The sequence below is a fragment of the Rhea americana genome, unplaced genomic scaffold (assembly GCF_003343005.1).
Source record: "Rhea americana isolate MKP2758 unplaced genomic scaffold, rheAme1 scaffold_38, whole genome shotgun sequence".
In the NCBI taxonomy this organism is placed as follows: Eukaryota; Metazoa; Chordata; class Aves; order Rheiformes; family Rheidae; genus Rhea; species Rhea americana.
Genome location: NW_028186512.1, coordinates 4,309,936 through 4,325,762, shown reverse-complemented (window position 1 = coordinate 4,325,762; position 15,827 = coordinate 4,309,936). Strand labels below are relative to the sequence as shown.

Here is a 15,827-nt window from a genome sequence, read left to right as displayed (position 1 = left end):
AAAAAAAAAGAAAAAAATGGAAGCCCATCTTCAGACCACTGGCAGAAGGAAATAGTGCAATGAAGTAACAGTAACTGACAAGACTTGCTGAGATGGTTTGCCAGGCCACAGTTCACAAAAGAGCAGCCACTACCTCGTCTCCTCTGAATCTGTTCAGCAGACGTGGACATGTGTTCATTGATGCAATACTGAGAGTTGCTGCTGAAGTGGAAAAAGAACCATGACTGCATCCCAGTACAGATTAAGATATATCAAACACATTATCTGATAGCTAATGTAATATTTGTGTTTCTAACAGACTGGATCACCTTTAGAAACAAACTGTTCTGGTTAGATTATTTTACAAGTGTTGTGAATTCTCCTTACTTAGCCCAGAGACAAATTCACGGAAGTTGATGAGCAAGTCTCCATTTTCATCTAGAAGCCTGAATAAGCGTGAAGCTAACACATCTGAATGAGTTCCACATGCCCAAGGAAAGAGGAGTGCAAACATCCCCTTGAACTGCTCAAAATCAATACGGTACTGTTCCAGATAGGGCAGGCTGGGATCATGACGGTCAATAGCGTTGCTGTTCCCTCCCCAGTAGCAGCTAGTCAGATGTTCCGCCTGAACAGAAGGAAAATGCTGTGAGATTGTTATCAACTCTGTAAACAACTCATCACTATTAATGATAAAAAAAAAAAAMMCMMAAAAMAMAAAAMASAKATAYACACACACACACAACACACCACAAGGCTAATACGCACTTCCATCTACCTACCTTAYGACTTCTGCTAAGTAAAGGCTTGCTGTGGTCACTCACTCCCTTCTACTTTACTATACTCAGTCAAGTCAGGAAGRAGGCTCTCATGAAATATTTAATTTCAGATAAGAAAATAGCTTGAAACTTTCTTTATAAAATATTCTTGAGACTAGTCTAATAAAGTTCTATTTCTTCCATCTTACTGAAGTCAGTGAAATCTCTAGAGCTTATTTCAGTGGAATGACTTCAAATCAATTCAGGTCTTAGCACTAACTGTACAGTGATCCACCAGAGTGGTCCGTCTCACTTTGCCTCACTGATTCCAGGGATGGAGAACGAAAGGAAGATTGGAAGGCAGCACTGTAGGATTTGGAYAACTGTAAGGCTTGGTATTAGAGATGGGAAATTCAAGGGAAAGGAACTCTTACAAGAAGAGACTGGAGTCTCTTTTCTGACAAAGCAGGAGAAATCAATCTCCTGGTTCAGGGCACTGTGCATGAGGGTGAAGCTAAGGCATTTTAACTCCTGACCTTGACATTTGTGGATCTATTATCTTTGTACCACCAACTTATTAAGACACATCACTTAGTGACATTAATTTTCCATACAATAGAATAAAGCATGAGCAATGGCAAAAAACAGCTAGCATGGCACAAATATATTAGTTGTCTGAGATAGCAGAATGAAGGTATTTCTGCTCTAAATTCCAAAACCAAGCCCTTAAGTCAGTTAGAGGGACATACATAGGTTCCTAAAGACCTACCAAAAGCCTGTCAATATTCACTTTTTCATAACAAGTTTCATAATATTCATTTTTTCATGGACAAAACATTTAACAAATGATTTCCTGAGCTTTTAAAAAACCAGCCTTTAATAATATAGCAGCTAATTCGAGTTTGTATTATGGTATCTGATAGTAAGTAATTTATAGACTTAACCTGGTCTTAAGAAAATGTAGTCTGTCATTTAAATGTTTATTTTGCAGCAGGAATATATCTTCAGTTCAGCATTACCTTGAAAAGAGCATAAAGTTCCTCCAATTCATCAATAGTAAAAGAAGTCTCAGTCACAATAGTTCGCACCTTTTGAAACACAACATTAACAATTATCGATTCAAAGTCTATCTCATTGAAAAGAGAATTTAATTTCAGAAATGGACTCACTTTAATCTTCACAAAGAATACTATTTCAGTACCTACCACGTTGCGCTTTGTAGTATCTTCAAGGGTTTGGATCACTTTCAGCCTTTGTTTGAATCTCATTTGTTCAATCAAATCTGCTCGGATACTTCCAAATTTCTTAAAGAGACAAAAGAGTACAGTATAGTCTATTAATATTTGGACTACTTAGTTTGCATTTTATATATTAATAAATTAATTCTGTAAGTGTTTACAKATGTCACATCTCAAAAGCTGCTGTTAAAGCATTTTTCTAATGCATAACTTGGTTGCAAGGACTAAAGGAATTTGTCAGTAGCTCCGCCCTGCCCCCCAAATAATTTATTTTCATTTTACTTGAAAGCATTAAGTTAYAGATTCTCACATTTCAGGCCATAATCTCAGTAGTTAGAAGTTTCTCCCTTGGCAAATCTTTGTGAGCAGATTGTTTCATAACTCCTTCTGCAAGGTTTATCTCAGCTTCTCCTGGAACATCTCTTACTTGCCACAGAGAGAGAAGATATTTAGACTAACTGGATTTCTAAGGGCTCAGAGAGCATAACAGTCTTTACACTGGGAATGCAAATTACATTAGGAGCAAGATTCTCAAAACTGCTCAAGTCCTATTTTCAAAAGCTATTTTTTTTACAGCATACGTAACGCTTCCAGGAAGTTCCTCAGTATGCTACAGAAACACCCTAGAGGAAAATCTGTTCAGAATAATAGTCCTAGTCCCATACGTACAGGAATGCCTAGTCCATTAGATTTCTTTTTATGAACTRTAAGTAGAAGCTCTTATCCTCAAAAAAAGATCCACAGTATGTACTTAAAAATGCACAAAAGGCCAGTGTGTACAGTTATGGCAGACATCATGTATACTGAATGCAAAACTGCAAAAGGAGCTGGCAAGAGGAGCTTTCATACAGGATTGATCCCCTATATTAACAGTGCGAGTACATCAACATAAGCAGGTCACAACTTGCTAGCACATTCTTGTGCGATCAAATTATATCAAAGCTACGATGCTGCTTGCACCCTTATCATGTACCTCAAAAGTAACAAGTTGATTTCCTGTACTTAGAATATTTTTTCAAATGCAAAATTGAAAATCTTTTGAAAAAAAGATTCATAAATTTCAGACATCACAGATATTAAACACTTAGTTCAAGAGCAGGTAACTGCRAAGTATGTTAAAAGCGAAACACTCAATACCGCTCATGTAACACTGAAGCCTCAAATCCCTTTTAAAAAGAGGTCTTTTGAGTCTCTGAGGCCACATCTGTCCCAGTAACTGGGACCCATTCTAYGGTTTGGAGACCAAATGACAGTCTAGTCACATTCACACAGCTAAACCCTTTGTGGCCTGCAGAACAAGGCGGAAGTTACCTACGGGGAACGATTCCTTGTTCATGCTACACTCCCAGAYCATATAATGAATTGTTTGTAAAGTGCCATTTTTCCTGGGTCAAAACCTATTAGACCTTTCAAAAGTCTGATCCTTTGGAGTACCTGTGGTTTAGTTAAAATGACCAAGACTCAGACACTGGTATAGATGTAGCTCAAGCGTTTAAGGCCTACGCATTCCAAAGTAACCAACTCCAAAATCAAGGCAGTTAATGACATAATAACTTCAAACATCTGAGTTTATGCTCCTCTGAAAGCTAGTGAGCTACACACAGGCTTTTAATTCTGCAATGATTTTGCATTATTCCAGTCACTTCTATTGTAATTTGCACAATAATCAGGTTCTGTGGCTTATGACTTGCAGAATTGAATGAAAAAAAATAGAAGATTTCTTACCGAAAAGTATTTTCTGTAAACAAGGAAGTTAATGGCAGGGTAGAAGGTATTTGTTATTTACATTCTCTTATTTCAAGAGGAGAACGTTTCTCTTTCAAAAGTAGAAAATCATTTCAATATTGTCACAGAGAGGGGGTGTGAGCTGCTTAACTGCCAAATCACTCCCCTGAAACACTTGAGCTTTCACTAGAGACTTCCCTCTAAGCATCTTACACACTTAGTTCAGTTGATTAGATAGGATCTGAGCATGATGGAAAGTAGGTCTTCACAGAGCTGGCCAAATGCTGTGCTTCTGCCAGTGCTGCCCACCCACTGAGTTCTCAGATTCCCGCGGGACCGTCTGCAAAAGAATTTTTTTTTCTCCTTYAGGGTATATGTAGGTGTTGGGGTCATGGTGATGGTGGACTACTTTATTTCTAAGCCCAAGAAAAAGCATTTTTTCCTATTTAAAAATCTTCCTACCTGTTCCTATAAATGCTAAGTGGCTAGAAGATGAAGGATAGAGTAGCTTTAACCACTAAAATACTAAAAATAACATATGCTCACTCACTGCAAGCTAAAGATTTCTTGGTATTTTCAAGAAAACTAGCATAGTGAATTCCCAGTCCTGACAAGGCCTAACGAATTGGAAGGTCARAAATACATCATTGACTAACTGTTGCCTTTTTTTTCTCCTTTTGATAGTTTACTACTTAATTGTTATTTTTTCAATAACCAAATCAACCAACAAAATAATTCCCCCAAAACTAATTTCCTCTTTATAGCCAACCTTCTCTTTCCTTGTTGTTCTTTACTCCCCATGTTAGTTATTTTACCTAAAACGTAACTACAGGAAAAGAAAAAAAAAATGACATAAGTGATATGGTTCCAAATTTACCACTAATATAGACTCTTGCTCTCTCCACTATTATCCTGGAGTATAACTGCTTATTTATCTATAAGGAGCTATAAAGCTGTGTGTTATATGGGCCCCAAGAAGGCAGACTAGCACAGCATGGAGTCAGAATATTCACCTAAATGYAATTAAGCCCATGTAAACTATTTTCATGATGAAAAAGTCAGAAAAAATGCAAAGGAAACAGAATTTTACACTGTTTATCCTTCTTCCCATTCTAACATGGCTAAGGAGCAAAATTGCACATCCAACTTGATTCAGTTTGTCCTCTAGCATGAAGACCACCAATTTTTTTTTTTTTTTTTGTTACATAGATACTGTGTCATTAAAGTGTGGAGGGTCTGAGGGCACAGGAAATGAATCTAGAAAAACTGTCGTATTCTTTAGTATCAACATACACCTTGATTTACAATACTGATTTAGCTTGCATATCAGTGGAAGGAAATAAACAAAGAAGAACTACTCTTTAAAGTTATTATCATTATTTTTTAAATTAGCATTTCAATGTAATCACCATGGATATTTTTAGAAATAAAACATTGATAAAAGTAAGGAAAATGAAGCAGTTTTGCAAATTTTTAGTTTTATTGTAGCCTTTATTCTGTGCTATACCACAGGTATTAACAGTGTTTTTCTCTTGAAAAAATTTAACTTTTGATGATAATATAGAAGTTAGTGGCCCATGGTCATAATCAGCAGTGGCTGAAGTAACTTAAAAGGAACAAAGTTCCACTGGATTTGGAAATATCTCTGAAATCCTATTCATTTCACCAACATTCCAATTTTGAAAAGTATGAAAAAAGCTTAAACTAGATCTAACACTTTTTGAACCACAAATTTGGTCTTTCATTTGTAAGCCACTTTTTGGTTGTGGGCTGCTCTCCTTTGATGCTGCATGTTTCTACACAAAATAAATGTTTCTACACAAACAAAAACCCCATGTATGTCTGCTTTCTGACACAATTCTGCAATTTTTTCTTGTTCTTCCAATTCCATATAAAGCTGAATTACAGAGTACTAAGTTCTTCCATAAAGCAAAACTGGTGCGCACTGGCTGTATTTTTGTTAAGGAATCCTATCCTACCTCGTAGGAAGACCTGATTAGTCTGAAGATATCCACCTCAGGATACGGCTCCACATCATCACTGAGCAGTGAGTGAAGGTGAGGAATGGGTGGAAGAGTGCTGTCCTTATTAGTTACACTGTCCAAGTACCTAGCGAGAAAAAGGAAAATAAATGAGACCCAAGGTTCATTTCTACCCTCTCCCTTCTATGGGCTAACAGAATAAGGGTTACATATAGATTAATTTAATGCAAGAATGAACAAGCCACCCTACTAATGAATTACATGATTTCTGACATTAGTAATTTGCCAAATCCTAATACTACTTCTCCCCAAGGCTAAGGTAGTTATGTTAATAAGCTATCTTTATCAAGATATAGCTCAAATCTAGCTGTCACAGTTTATGAGTGGCTCACTGAATGGGTAGTGGTTCTTTCAGGTTACGTGAGTATGTTACGTGAGGTATGACACCGAGGACACTATGGGAATATGGGTCAGAGTGCTTCACTCCGCATAACCCCTAACCCACCTACTGCCCACCTTTACCATATGGGGCTTTAAGGATTTGTCTCTCCTGCCAGCATAGCTGCTGTAGATCAGTCTTCTATCCTGCAACTGCAGAACACTTAGATCCTCAGCAAGCATTGGGGCTTACTTCAGAGGAAAGACAATCACAGACCCCTTTAATCCCAAATCGGGGTGGTCAGGGGGACAGGATAAAACTTCAGTAAGACTATACTCATGAAACTTATCAGGAAAAAAAAAATCCAAAGTTTTTAGCAGCACCCTGAAAACTAAAGACTACTACCAAGTGTCAGGAAATCAGAGGCTGCACACTATAGTATTAGCTTGTATTAAATGATTCAACTCAGTCTACCTGCTTCCTGTTTCTATCTCATTTCACCACAAGACCACTCACTGAAGAGTCTGTTTAGTTCATTCTCAAAAGAATTTCCATTGAGATCAAATGCTTAGCAGCATTTAAAAGGAAAGAAGTACAAGTAACAAAAATTATGTAGTCAAAGAAAACAAGTCCCTATAACCAGGTTTGAGAAGTTTATTTGAAAATCTTGAAGAAGAATCTATACTTTGTTAGTCACTTACTGTTTTAAGATAATTATAAAAAGGACTACAAGCATCTAGAAGATTTAAATTTACTGTAGTGGTTTAAATTAAATGCTTCAAGGTAGCCAAATATAAATCAGGTTGATATTATAATACGATCAAGAAGTAAAATAAAAAAATAAAATGATTTTATTTTCTGTAATACATACCTTCCTAAGACTGTCATGGCTTCTCCATCATCCTTACAGTTAAGTAGCTTGTCTACATTAGCATCCAGGACAGCGAGTGCTAACTGAAATATCACCTTTATTCCTTCACAGAAGAAACAATCCACAACCACCACAGCACTCTCAAATGGCATTACACTGAGGAAAAGAGTGAGGAACCAGGACAAAGAAATGGTGGATATTACACCCAAGTCCTGCATGCAGTCATAAAGCTGTGGAACGTAGTCTCGGGCCAACTCTTCAAAGACACCCTGATCCACCAGCGCTCCTGTTAGAAATAAACAAGGTTGGATCCCCATTCATTTGGGAGCCACTGAATACATCAAAATATATTTAGAGGGAAAAATATACGGACATATTATACATAAAAATATGAAAAGTAGTGTTCTACATTATGTTTGTGCACATTTTCTCATTTTCAGATAAATAACTGATTCTATTCCACTACTGAGCTGTGCATACTAACTGAACTCAGTAAGCTACTTTTTGTTTTAATTATACACCTGATACGAGCTAACAGTGTCAATTTGCTGTTGGACCTACAGATGTTAYGCAGTGAGTTAGTACATGCCAGTACTAGCAGAATAACATTTCTCAGCATTATGTATTGGAAGAGGCCAGGGCAACTGCCTGATAGGGTCTGGATTTTTTTCAAGAGAACCTTGAACTGGTGAAAGTGGCCTGCAGGAGCAGGGAAAGCTAAGTCTGCAGAACACTTAATAGTAAGCAAGAGCAAGACAAACGTATCTGTGTCATAATATATCTTAAACATATGGGAAGAACCACTTTTAGGACCAAATGAATAGTTCAATCATCTGTGAGCCACAATAAAAGCAATTTTCAGGATGAATTGAAGAGCCATTTGCTTAGTTCACCTATGCAAAGAAACTTATCTGACAGCAACTACTTTCAGATACTGTTGCTCTTTCAAATCAGAGGTGAACACATACAGTGTCTTCTACTATAAATTGTCTAAGCTTATTTTTCTACCTACCTTAATTAAGTAACTGGATCCTTTAAAACTCAAATCTACCCTCTCATTTCTTTCGGATTTCTTTCAGCCTGATTCAGTCCACTTTAGAATTCTATCTAATTCTAAACCAATAAAAAAAGTTATTAACTTTCACAGTATCTGTTTAAGGAATTCTGTGCTCCTGAGCAAACTGCTTCATCATGAGTGTCCACAATTGTTTTTATGCCACAAATGTATCTACACATATCCTTGTCTCAATATAAATCATAAAAATTAATTTGATTAATTTTTGTACTGTAATTTCAGAAAAAAAACATAACATACCAACAACTCTTGTGTTGTAGTAGTCAGGTAGCATACGTTCACACAAAGCCACGAGCAACCAGAAAGCTTCCTCTTCTTTTGCATAAAGGAGGAGTACTGAGGTGACAATATTCATAGCCTAAAAGAAAAAATATCAATCACTATACACCATTTCTTCAATACCTAGAACATTAAGTGGGCAGATAAGTGCTTGCTGTAGTTAGRAAACATATCCCCCTTCCAGTTCCACGAAATATTTTCCTGCAAATACAACAGGCAATGTTTTCCCAAAGCTCACAGTAATACTTAAGAAAGTCTCAAAACTTTTTTCCCCTCCCCTCAATAAAAAGAAAGATCAAGGTTTCTTTGTGAAATCAGGAGCCTACTCAAGCCTGCAAGAATCCAGTTTCACTGTTAAAGCATACCAAAGTTCTTCCAGTAGGAAATCTGGATTTAATATAGCCAAAATGYCTCCTAAAGAGCTGGGCAAAAGCGCTGCTGTACCACCCTTTGCAGCAAGCTGTGCTCCCTCAGGCTTTCTGCTACTACGGAAGGACCCAGACAGAGCATCTGTGGGCCTAGGCAAATGTGTAGCAGTATCAGTCACAACAGCCAGTGTGTAGTGAAACAGAAGTTTCTTGCTGCTGCCTCTTCATGTTTGATTGTGCGCGACAGATTTTTGTGACCTTTCCCCCCTCCATTTCAAATACCACAACATTGTACAATGACTGCTGAATTATTTATCATGTTTGTCATTTGTTATCATCTAGCATGCTCTAGGTGACCCTGCTTGAGCAGAGGGGTTGGACTAGATTATCTCCAGAGGTCCCTTCCAACCTCAACCATTCCGTGACTCTGTTCRTTTAGATCCTTGACCACACCTCTAATAGTCTAAAGAAATTAAGTATTTTTATTCCTTTTTCTTCTCATTTTGACTTCTACAGAATTAGTCACTCACTTCAGAATGTGATTCATTAAAACTCCAACTTGAACCAGAAACTAAGGCTGCAACTGAAATTCAAAATGTTACAATTCTGCAGAGATCTGGGTTATTCCCTTTTGTCTTGACTACCACTTATAAAATACTTCAGTGCCTGAATTCTCACTGTAACTGTGAATCAGCATTCTGTATGCCATGGACCAAGTCCCAAGGCCATTAACAATTACTGTGACAGTTTTAGCAAACAGAAACACAATGTCTTTCTACTGTTCCTGTATATTCTACTAAAAAAAAAGTTAGTGTTGTTAATATTTAGAGTTACATCTCTAAATAATTTATGATAGAGTTTTTTGCACTTTCTTTTTCTTTTTTTCCTTCATCTGGGAATTAATCAAGGTCTTACTGCTCATAAGTTGAAGTTTCCTTTTCATAATAATACGTAGGATGGCAGAAAAAGGCTCAGGAGATTGCTCAGAGCTACATAGCAAGGGGGCATGATTTGAGATCAGAAACTAGACTTGAATCACAGGCATAAAGACTAAAAACATGCACTGCTCAGCATTAACTATAACTGTGTATGGTTATCATACAGAGTGGTAAGATATCTTTTAGGGGTTTTTTGCATGGTTGAATAGCACCATTAAAAAGAAGTAAAGAGGTTCAAGCGTTTTTATATAATGAATATATATGAATAGGTTGGTGAAAATTCAAGTATGAACAATTAGTAAGGTCTTTTCTGCTGAAAAGAACTGCACTTCAAGGCTCATTTGTCACTTTTGTTCAGATGCATTTCAGAAAAGCTCTGTAGTCATCCTCTGTCCAGCCTCTAGATTTATGGGCACAAAATATGCTTACAGAAAACTGTGCACATCTCTTCGCATCTACTGCCAATACTTCTATTAGCATAGGTCTTTTTGTCAAATCCCAATGACCTCAGCATTACTGTAATTCTACAGCACTGAGTCTTTCCTTCACATGAATACGCATACCTGAGTGTACTTTACATAGTCAAATACTCAAATATACATGACTTAAAAAAAAAAAAAAAAAAAAAAAAAAAAAAAGGCAGTATGAGGTAAGAACTGCAATCTAGACCTTGAAGTTTTTCCAAGGGGTTTCAATTACCTGACAATATCCTATGTTTGGATTTCTAAAAGCATAAGCTGTCAACACTCTCCTCAGAGCAGCAATACCCATCTCATTCTGGAAGGCAGGGTGTTCTGGGAGGGAACGGTGCAGATCCCTCTCTATCTCTTCTGTAGCAAGGTTATACTTCCCCATCGATTTCTCCACTAGATCCTCATAATAGCCAGGATGAGTGGCCATTTCATTAATGGCTCCTGGGAATTGGAGAACAGTATTAAAACAGTCAGAAAAATCTACAGTTAGCAGATGTAATATCTCAACATGAYTTTTTTCTGCTACCTTTGCATTTTGAACGCCAATTTTAAAACCCAACATGCAGTTTGAATACAAATATAAAATGTTAGTATTGTGAAGGTGATAAAAAACAGAACGATGCTTAGGGGATTAAGGTATCACCTCCTTTTGTCTTTTCTTCTAAAAGCACTTCATAATGAAATTTTACAAAATAATGAAAATAAATGAAAATAAAGACTCTTAGCCAGAATGAAACAGCAGCACGAAAAACAAAACAGTAGTGTTTCTCTGCAGACAGAGCAATGTCAACAGGGCCAGTGACAGCACATTCGCCTGCCTCACATTCCTTGTTCAAAGGCACAGCAACACCAGTACCTAATGTGGACCATCTTTGCCTGTACTATTTTAACTGCAAGAATGCCCTCTGGCATGGCTTTGACTCGTGCCAACCAGCACCCTCCTGGACAATGCCTGTGCACAATTTTGGTGTCAGAGGTGCCCCACAGGCAGCCTGCATGAGACTGCTTGTTCAGGAGGGAGGAAGGTTTAGAGGTCTGGATATGATCTAGCCTGTGCCACCTTTACTCAGCACCAGAGAAGAGATCCTGGCCCTGGTTAGTCTCCTATACAGACACAGCCACACAGATTACGATCAGCCAGGTCTCTCTGTAGGTAGCATGTCTAAGGTGATTTTCATTTGCAGGGAAGTTTTAAAGTCACCAGTGAAATCTCAAAGCAACCCTGTGAGTGTGCAACAGCATCCCTATTCTAAAGACAGGTTAAGTGCTCTGCCCAGTATGACAGAATCATTGGCAGAAGCAGGAATAGAGCTCAAGAGTTCCTGTCTCTTGCTTTAGGCTGAGATAGTGTAATTTCTCCAACCAAGCATACTCTATTCCCTCCTCAAGATAAGTAGCTTTCTCAGAAGCATGTCTTCAGTTATTCAGGATAATCAAACCAATAGTCAGCTGCAGAGAGATCTCATGATGCCATGTGACTGCACAGTCACAAACAAAATCAAGTGTTAGCAAGCACAAAGTAATGTAGATTGAAGAAAACACTACTAATTACACATACATAGTGAAAATTGGTCCAAACTAGCACAAGACAGATCTGGGCATCCCTGTGCATATTTTCTGAAAACATTTGTTYAATATTCAGCAGCAAAGAGTGGTATAAGGCTAAGCATTATTAGTGAAGAAATTCACAACAAAAAAGAAAGCATCATTTTGTTGTCATAAAGTCCCTGGTGTATCCATATCATAAATGCTGCAGGTAGCTGTGGTCACTATCTCAGGAAGGGTCAGAACTACTGAGGGCATACAGAAAGGCAAAAAGTATGAAGAAACYCAGAGGCATGGAATACTTTCAATGTAAGAAGTAATAAAAATGAATAAAATTCCTCAACTTTGAAAAAAGGTGTGAGGAGACACAGATCTAGAGAATCCTCAGCAGCACAGAGAAGATGGACAAGAGAATGTTTTCTCACCTTTTTTTTCACATACTAGGGGCACATAATAAAATGATACAAAAACATGTTTAAAACAAAACAAACAAAAACCCCCAAACCAACAAAGATGCTGTTTCCATGCAACACCACTAAATTTTAGAATCCCTTGCAACAACTTGCTGTGAAAGCCAAAAGCATAACTGGATTCATAAGTGATTAACCAGATGGAAAGCTAGCTAGTGGTTACTGAAACACACCTGAGATGCAACTTTATGTTTAGGAACCACCCTCCAGAGTGCTGACTTCTACTAACACAAGTAAGTGTTCTGTTTTTTTGTTTTTCAATGATTATGTAAGCCTGTTTGAGAAAGAATACTACTGGTCTAGATAGAACTCTGGCCTAAACCAGTCTGGCACCTGCTAACAATCACAGCTTTACTAGCTCCAAATACTTGGATGCTTATTATCTGCACTTTCTAACRCTTCTAAAATCCTCTCTCCCCTCATGTTTTGCGTATCCCACGGTCATGCTCTTAATGAGTACCTACCTGAAAGCAGCAACCAAAGTTCCCCCCTCATGCTTTCTGGAATGCCCTTCAGCACAAGGTCTCTAGTTTTTTCTGTACGATACATACAGACTCCTTGGCCATATTCAGCAAAGTGAATCTTCCACGCCTGTTCCTTCAAAAACTCTTTAGCCTAAGAACAAAGAAAGAAATGCATAAAGATGTAGCTTATCTTCTTAACACTCTGCCTCACTGAGATGTTAAGTGCTAGAAGTCTGCAATTTTTTTCTTTTCTTTTTAAGCTTTCCAAGGACAGTGAGAAATAATTCGGCTACAATTCCATTCTCTTAACAGTCTGCTTCCTCTCACGTCTTTGTTTCTCCCCAAGAACACTTTGCTGTAAAAAGAACTCTGTTGGAGCAGTTGCACTTAAGAGCAGGCAAACAATCTCTACCTGAATTACTTTCACACTTTTCTTGTGAATGTAGAGAAGYTGTACTGATAAAAGAACAGCATGTTTAATGCTTTACATTTGTGAAAAATACTGCCTCTTAATTGTCAGTGGCAGGATAAAACTTTCGTATATCAGCAACAGGTTCTTTAATGAAAAGATAATCAACAACTTTTCCAATCAGGCACAGAACTCAGACATATTACCAGCTTGGGGTTGAACTCTTCAGGTGACCGCCGCCGATACATCGTCATTAAAGCTTGAGTTGCTGTTGGAATGCCATTGCCATTAAGATTAAACTGTCGCTCTCCATCAGACTCAGAGTTGAGGCTTTTATGAGGGCTGGCAGAAATGATACTATTTGGTCTTGTAAACACCTGCAGAACCAGTCACAAGCAATTTAGATGTGTGGCTGAGCAGGATTTGACTTCYTAATTCACTGCATCAAAGTTACTATACTGAAAACAGCTCACCCAAATTGAGCAAATTAAATCACTACAATCCTAGAATGAGCATATGGCAGTAGAAATTGAACAGGTATAAAATAATCAAACTGTTTCCAGTTTCTCAGTGCCTTCCCCCATCCCATCTTCCCCATGAAAACTCCAGATCCTGTAATTAGAATTGCTATGGTAGTGCTAACTTTAATAAGCTCTACACTATTCAACTCCCTCCTTTGGTCTCCTGTCAACATCATAGGACTGTTGGCTGCCCAGGTGGCTCCTTGACTGTCCAGAATGTAAGATTCATATGCACATGTGCGTGTGTATGTATGTAGGGGGAGAGTGTAGTGTGTACATATCCCCACACAGAAAAATATTTTGAAGAGAGATAATTTGCTGGCTTTTCAGCTTTGAGAAGTCTTATAATAATTTTAATAATTGAGAATGTAGAATAAAGATTAATTTAGGGCAAGAAGTAAGACATCAAGTTTCAGCATTATATATGCCTGTGTGTGCACGCTGATAAACAATCACAATGACACATGTATTATAACCTACTACCAACAAAGCAAATCAGAAGCTGATTTCAAGATTTTCATGGCAAGCAGAGCTGAAATATTTCATACAATACTAAGGTAAGACTTAGTACTGACTTGGAAAGTGATCTCTACCTATATAAAACGAAAACGATAAACCACAAAATCCCTTTCTGCTCTGAGATCTGACCTGCTAAACTTGGCTCRGTTTAACAGATCTGATGAAGTCATGTGGTGAAGTACTTAATTTCATACCTATAACCTAAACATTCAGTGGATGCCTTGATATTTGAAGCGCCTGGCACAAATCTACCTAACTGCACCTTCTAAACGCCATTTACTTTGTGTAGTTAAATACGAGATTATCTCAAAATAGGGTCATCTGATGTCCAGAATGGAGGATTCTTTTTATTGTTAAAATTTTGTGAAGTTCAGTTGCAGTGCACATAGAGCCTCAAACTTGCTTGGCTCAGACATCCTTCTATGAAGGATCAAATATCATATTTATCGGTGAGAGACTTGTATAAAAAGTGTTTTGTATAGCAATTGATAATTTCTTCAAGATATTAAAATCTCTCAATTATATTTTGACTTTGACAAGTTGATGGGTATTAAAAATTCAGTTAATCAGATAGTTAACTATGACATTTTCCAACAATGTCTACTGAAATTTCAGAATGTGGCAGCAGGAGTTAGAGTAGCTCTTCCACGGCAGYTGTAATTTCTTAGATATAACCAAAGAAAAGAAAAAGTCCTAATCACAACATTGTATCTCTTAAGTTTAGGTCAGCTAAAAGACATTAACACAAAGGATTCTGTGTACAAAGCCTTGGTCTTCTAAAAACTTAAGTTTTCTTTCTTTTTTTTTTTTTTCTTTTTTTTGTGTGGTTTCCTTCCTCCCCTCAGTTAAAATTCCCTTCAAGTAAATGATTCATTTCTTCCACATACCTCATCATCTGAGCTGATACAGCTTCCAGAAATATCTTTTTCCAAGTATATTTTGGAAGTGGTTTGTTGCAGAAAATCTGAGATCCTCTGCACAAGAAAGTCTCTGTCTTTCAAGTTGGCAAAGAGGAATGTCATTCTGTTTTTAGTGCTGATGGATAATGGGCTGGGCAACACACTGGAGCTGTCTGCCTTTTCCACTATTGTCACCTGGGGAGAAACAGTAGCCATAGGTCAAGGTCTGCAGMTAATCAAGTTGCTTGGTCTTAAGAACCATCTTATTAGAATAAACTCATGTCCTCTTTTCCCTATATAGAATAATTATGGGTATCCTTCTGCTGGAAAACAAGGTATGTATGGACTCCAAGACTTAACTCAAATACAGAGACTGTTATCCCCCTACAGATGGCTTCTTTACCTTCTCTAGCAAAAAAAAAAAAAAAATCCTTTGTACTTTGCACTGCTTAGTTTATTTCCTTAAGCTTTTATTTTAAGAGTTTAAGACCACAGAACTTTTCTGTAGGATATAACTTTCTGAGCTTCTTCTCAAAAACTCAAAATCCCTTGCCATGTTCTCAAACCTGGTACAGGCTGTGTCACCACAGTTTTCTTTCTTTTTTTTTCCTTCTTCTTCTTCTTCTCCTTACTCTTCATTACTAAGATGCACAAAAAAGCTTTTTTGCTGAAATAYCTTTTCTATGTTAGAGCTGCATCCCTTGCAGTAACAACCATTATCAACCTGTGTTTTCATGATATACAGAAACCTGCAAACTAATGGAAACTATCCCCACATCTTTCCTTACAAAGGAAAGCACTTAATCCTCCAACGCAGAGGTTTCTGTGTGGCCTTCAATTTTGAGGTGGTCACTGATCTAACTGAACTCCAACCTGCAAACTGTRCTCAGACCACAGTCTACTCACAATCTACTCAGTATAGGTCACTAATTCAC

The 15,827-nt window shown here is 37.5% G+C and overlaps 1 protein-coding gene across 2 annotated transcripts in view; it reads right to left on the bottom strand.

Annotated features, from left to right (window-relative positions):
* TBC1D9 (TBC1 domain family member 9) overlaps positions 1-15,827 on the bottom strand; it is a 56,101-nt gene that overhangs the window by 12,539 nt on the left and 27,735 nt on the right. For both annotated transcript variants that reach the window (XM_085313216.1, XM_085313217.1), the window contains exons 7-16: positions 14,881-15,087; positions 13,160-13,330; positions 12,545-12,695; positions 10,292-10,506; positions 8,248-8,365; positions 6,933-7,218; positions 5,680-5,809; positions 1,943-2,041; positions 1,757-1,825; positions 367-607 (exon numbers count right to left, since the gene is read on the bottom strand). In XM_085313216.1, the coding sequence (XP_085169342.1) occupies positions 367-607; positions 1,757-1,825; positions 1,943-2,041; positions 5,680-5,809; positions 6,933-7,218; positions 8,248-8,365; positions 10,292-10,506; positions 12,545-12,695; positions 13,160-13,330; positions 14,881-15,087 (1,687 nt within the window). The remainder of the gene's footprint in view (positions 1-366; positions 608-1,756; positions 1,826-1,942; positions 2,042-5,679; positions 5,810-6,932; positions 7,219-8,247; positions 8,366-10,291; positions 10,507-12,544; positions 12,696-13,159; positions 13,331-14,880; positions 15,088-15,827) is intronic.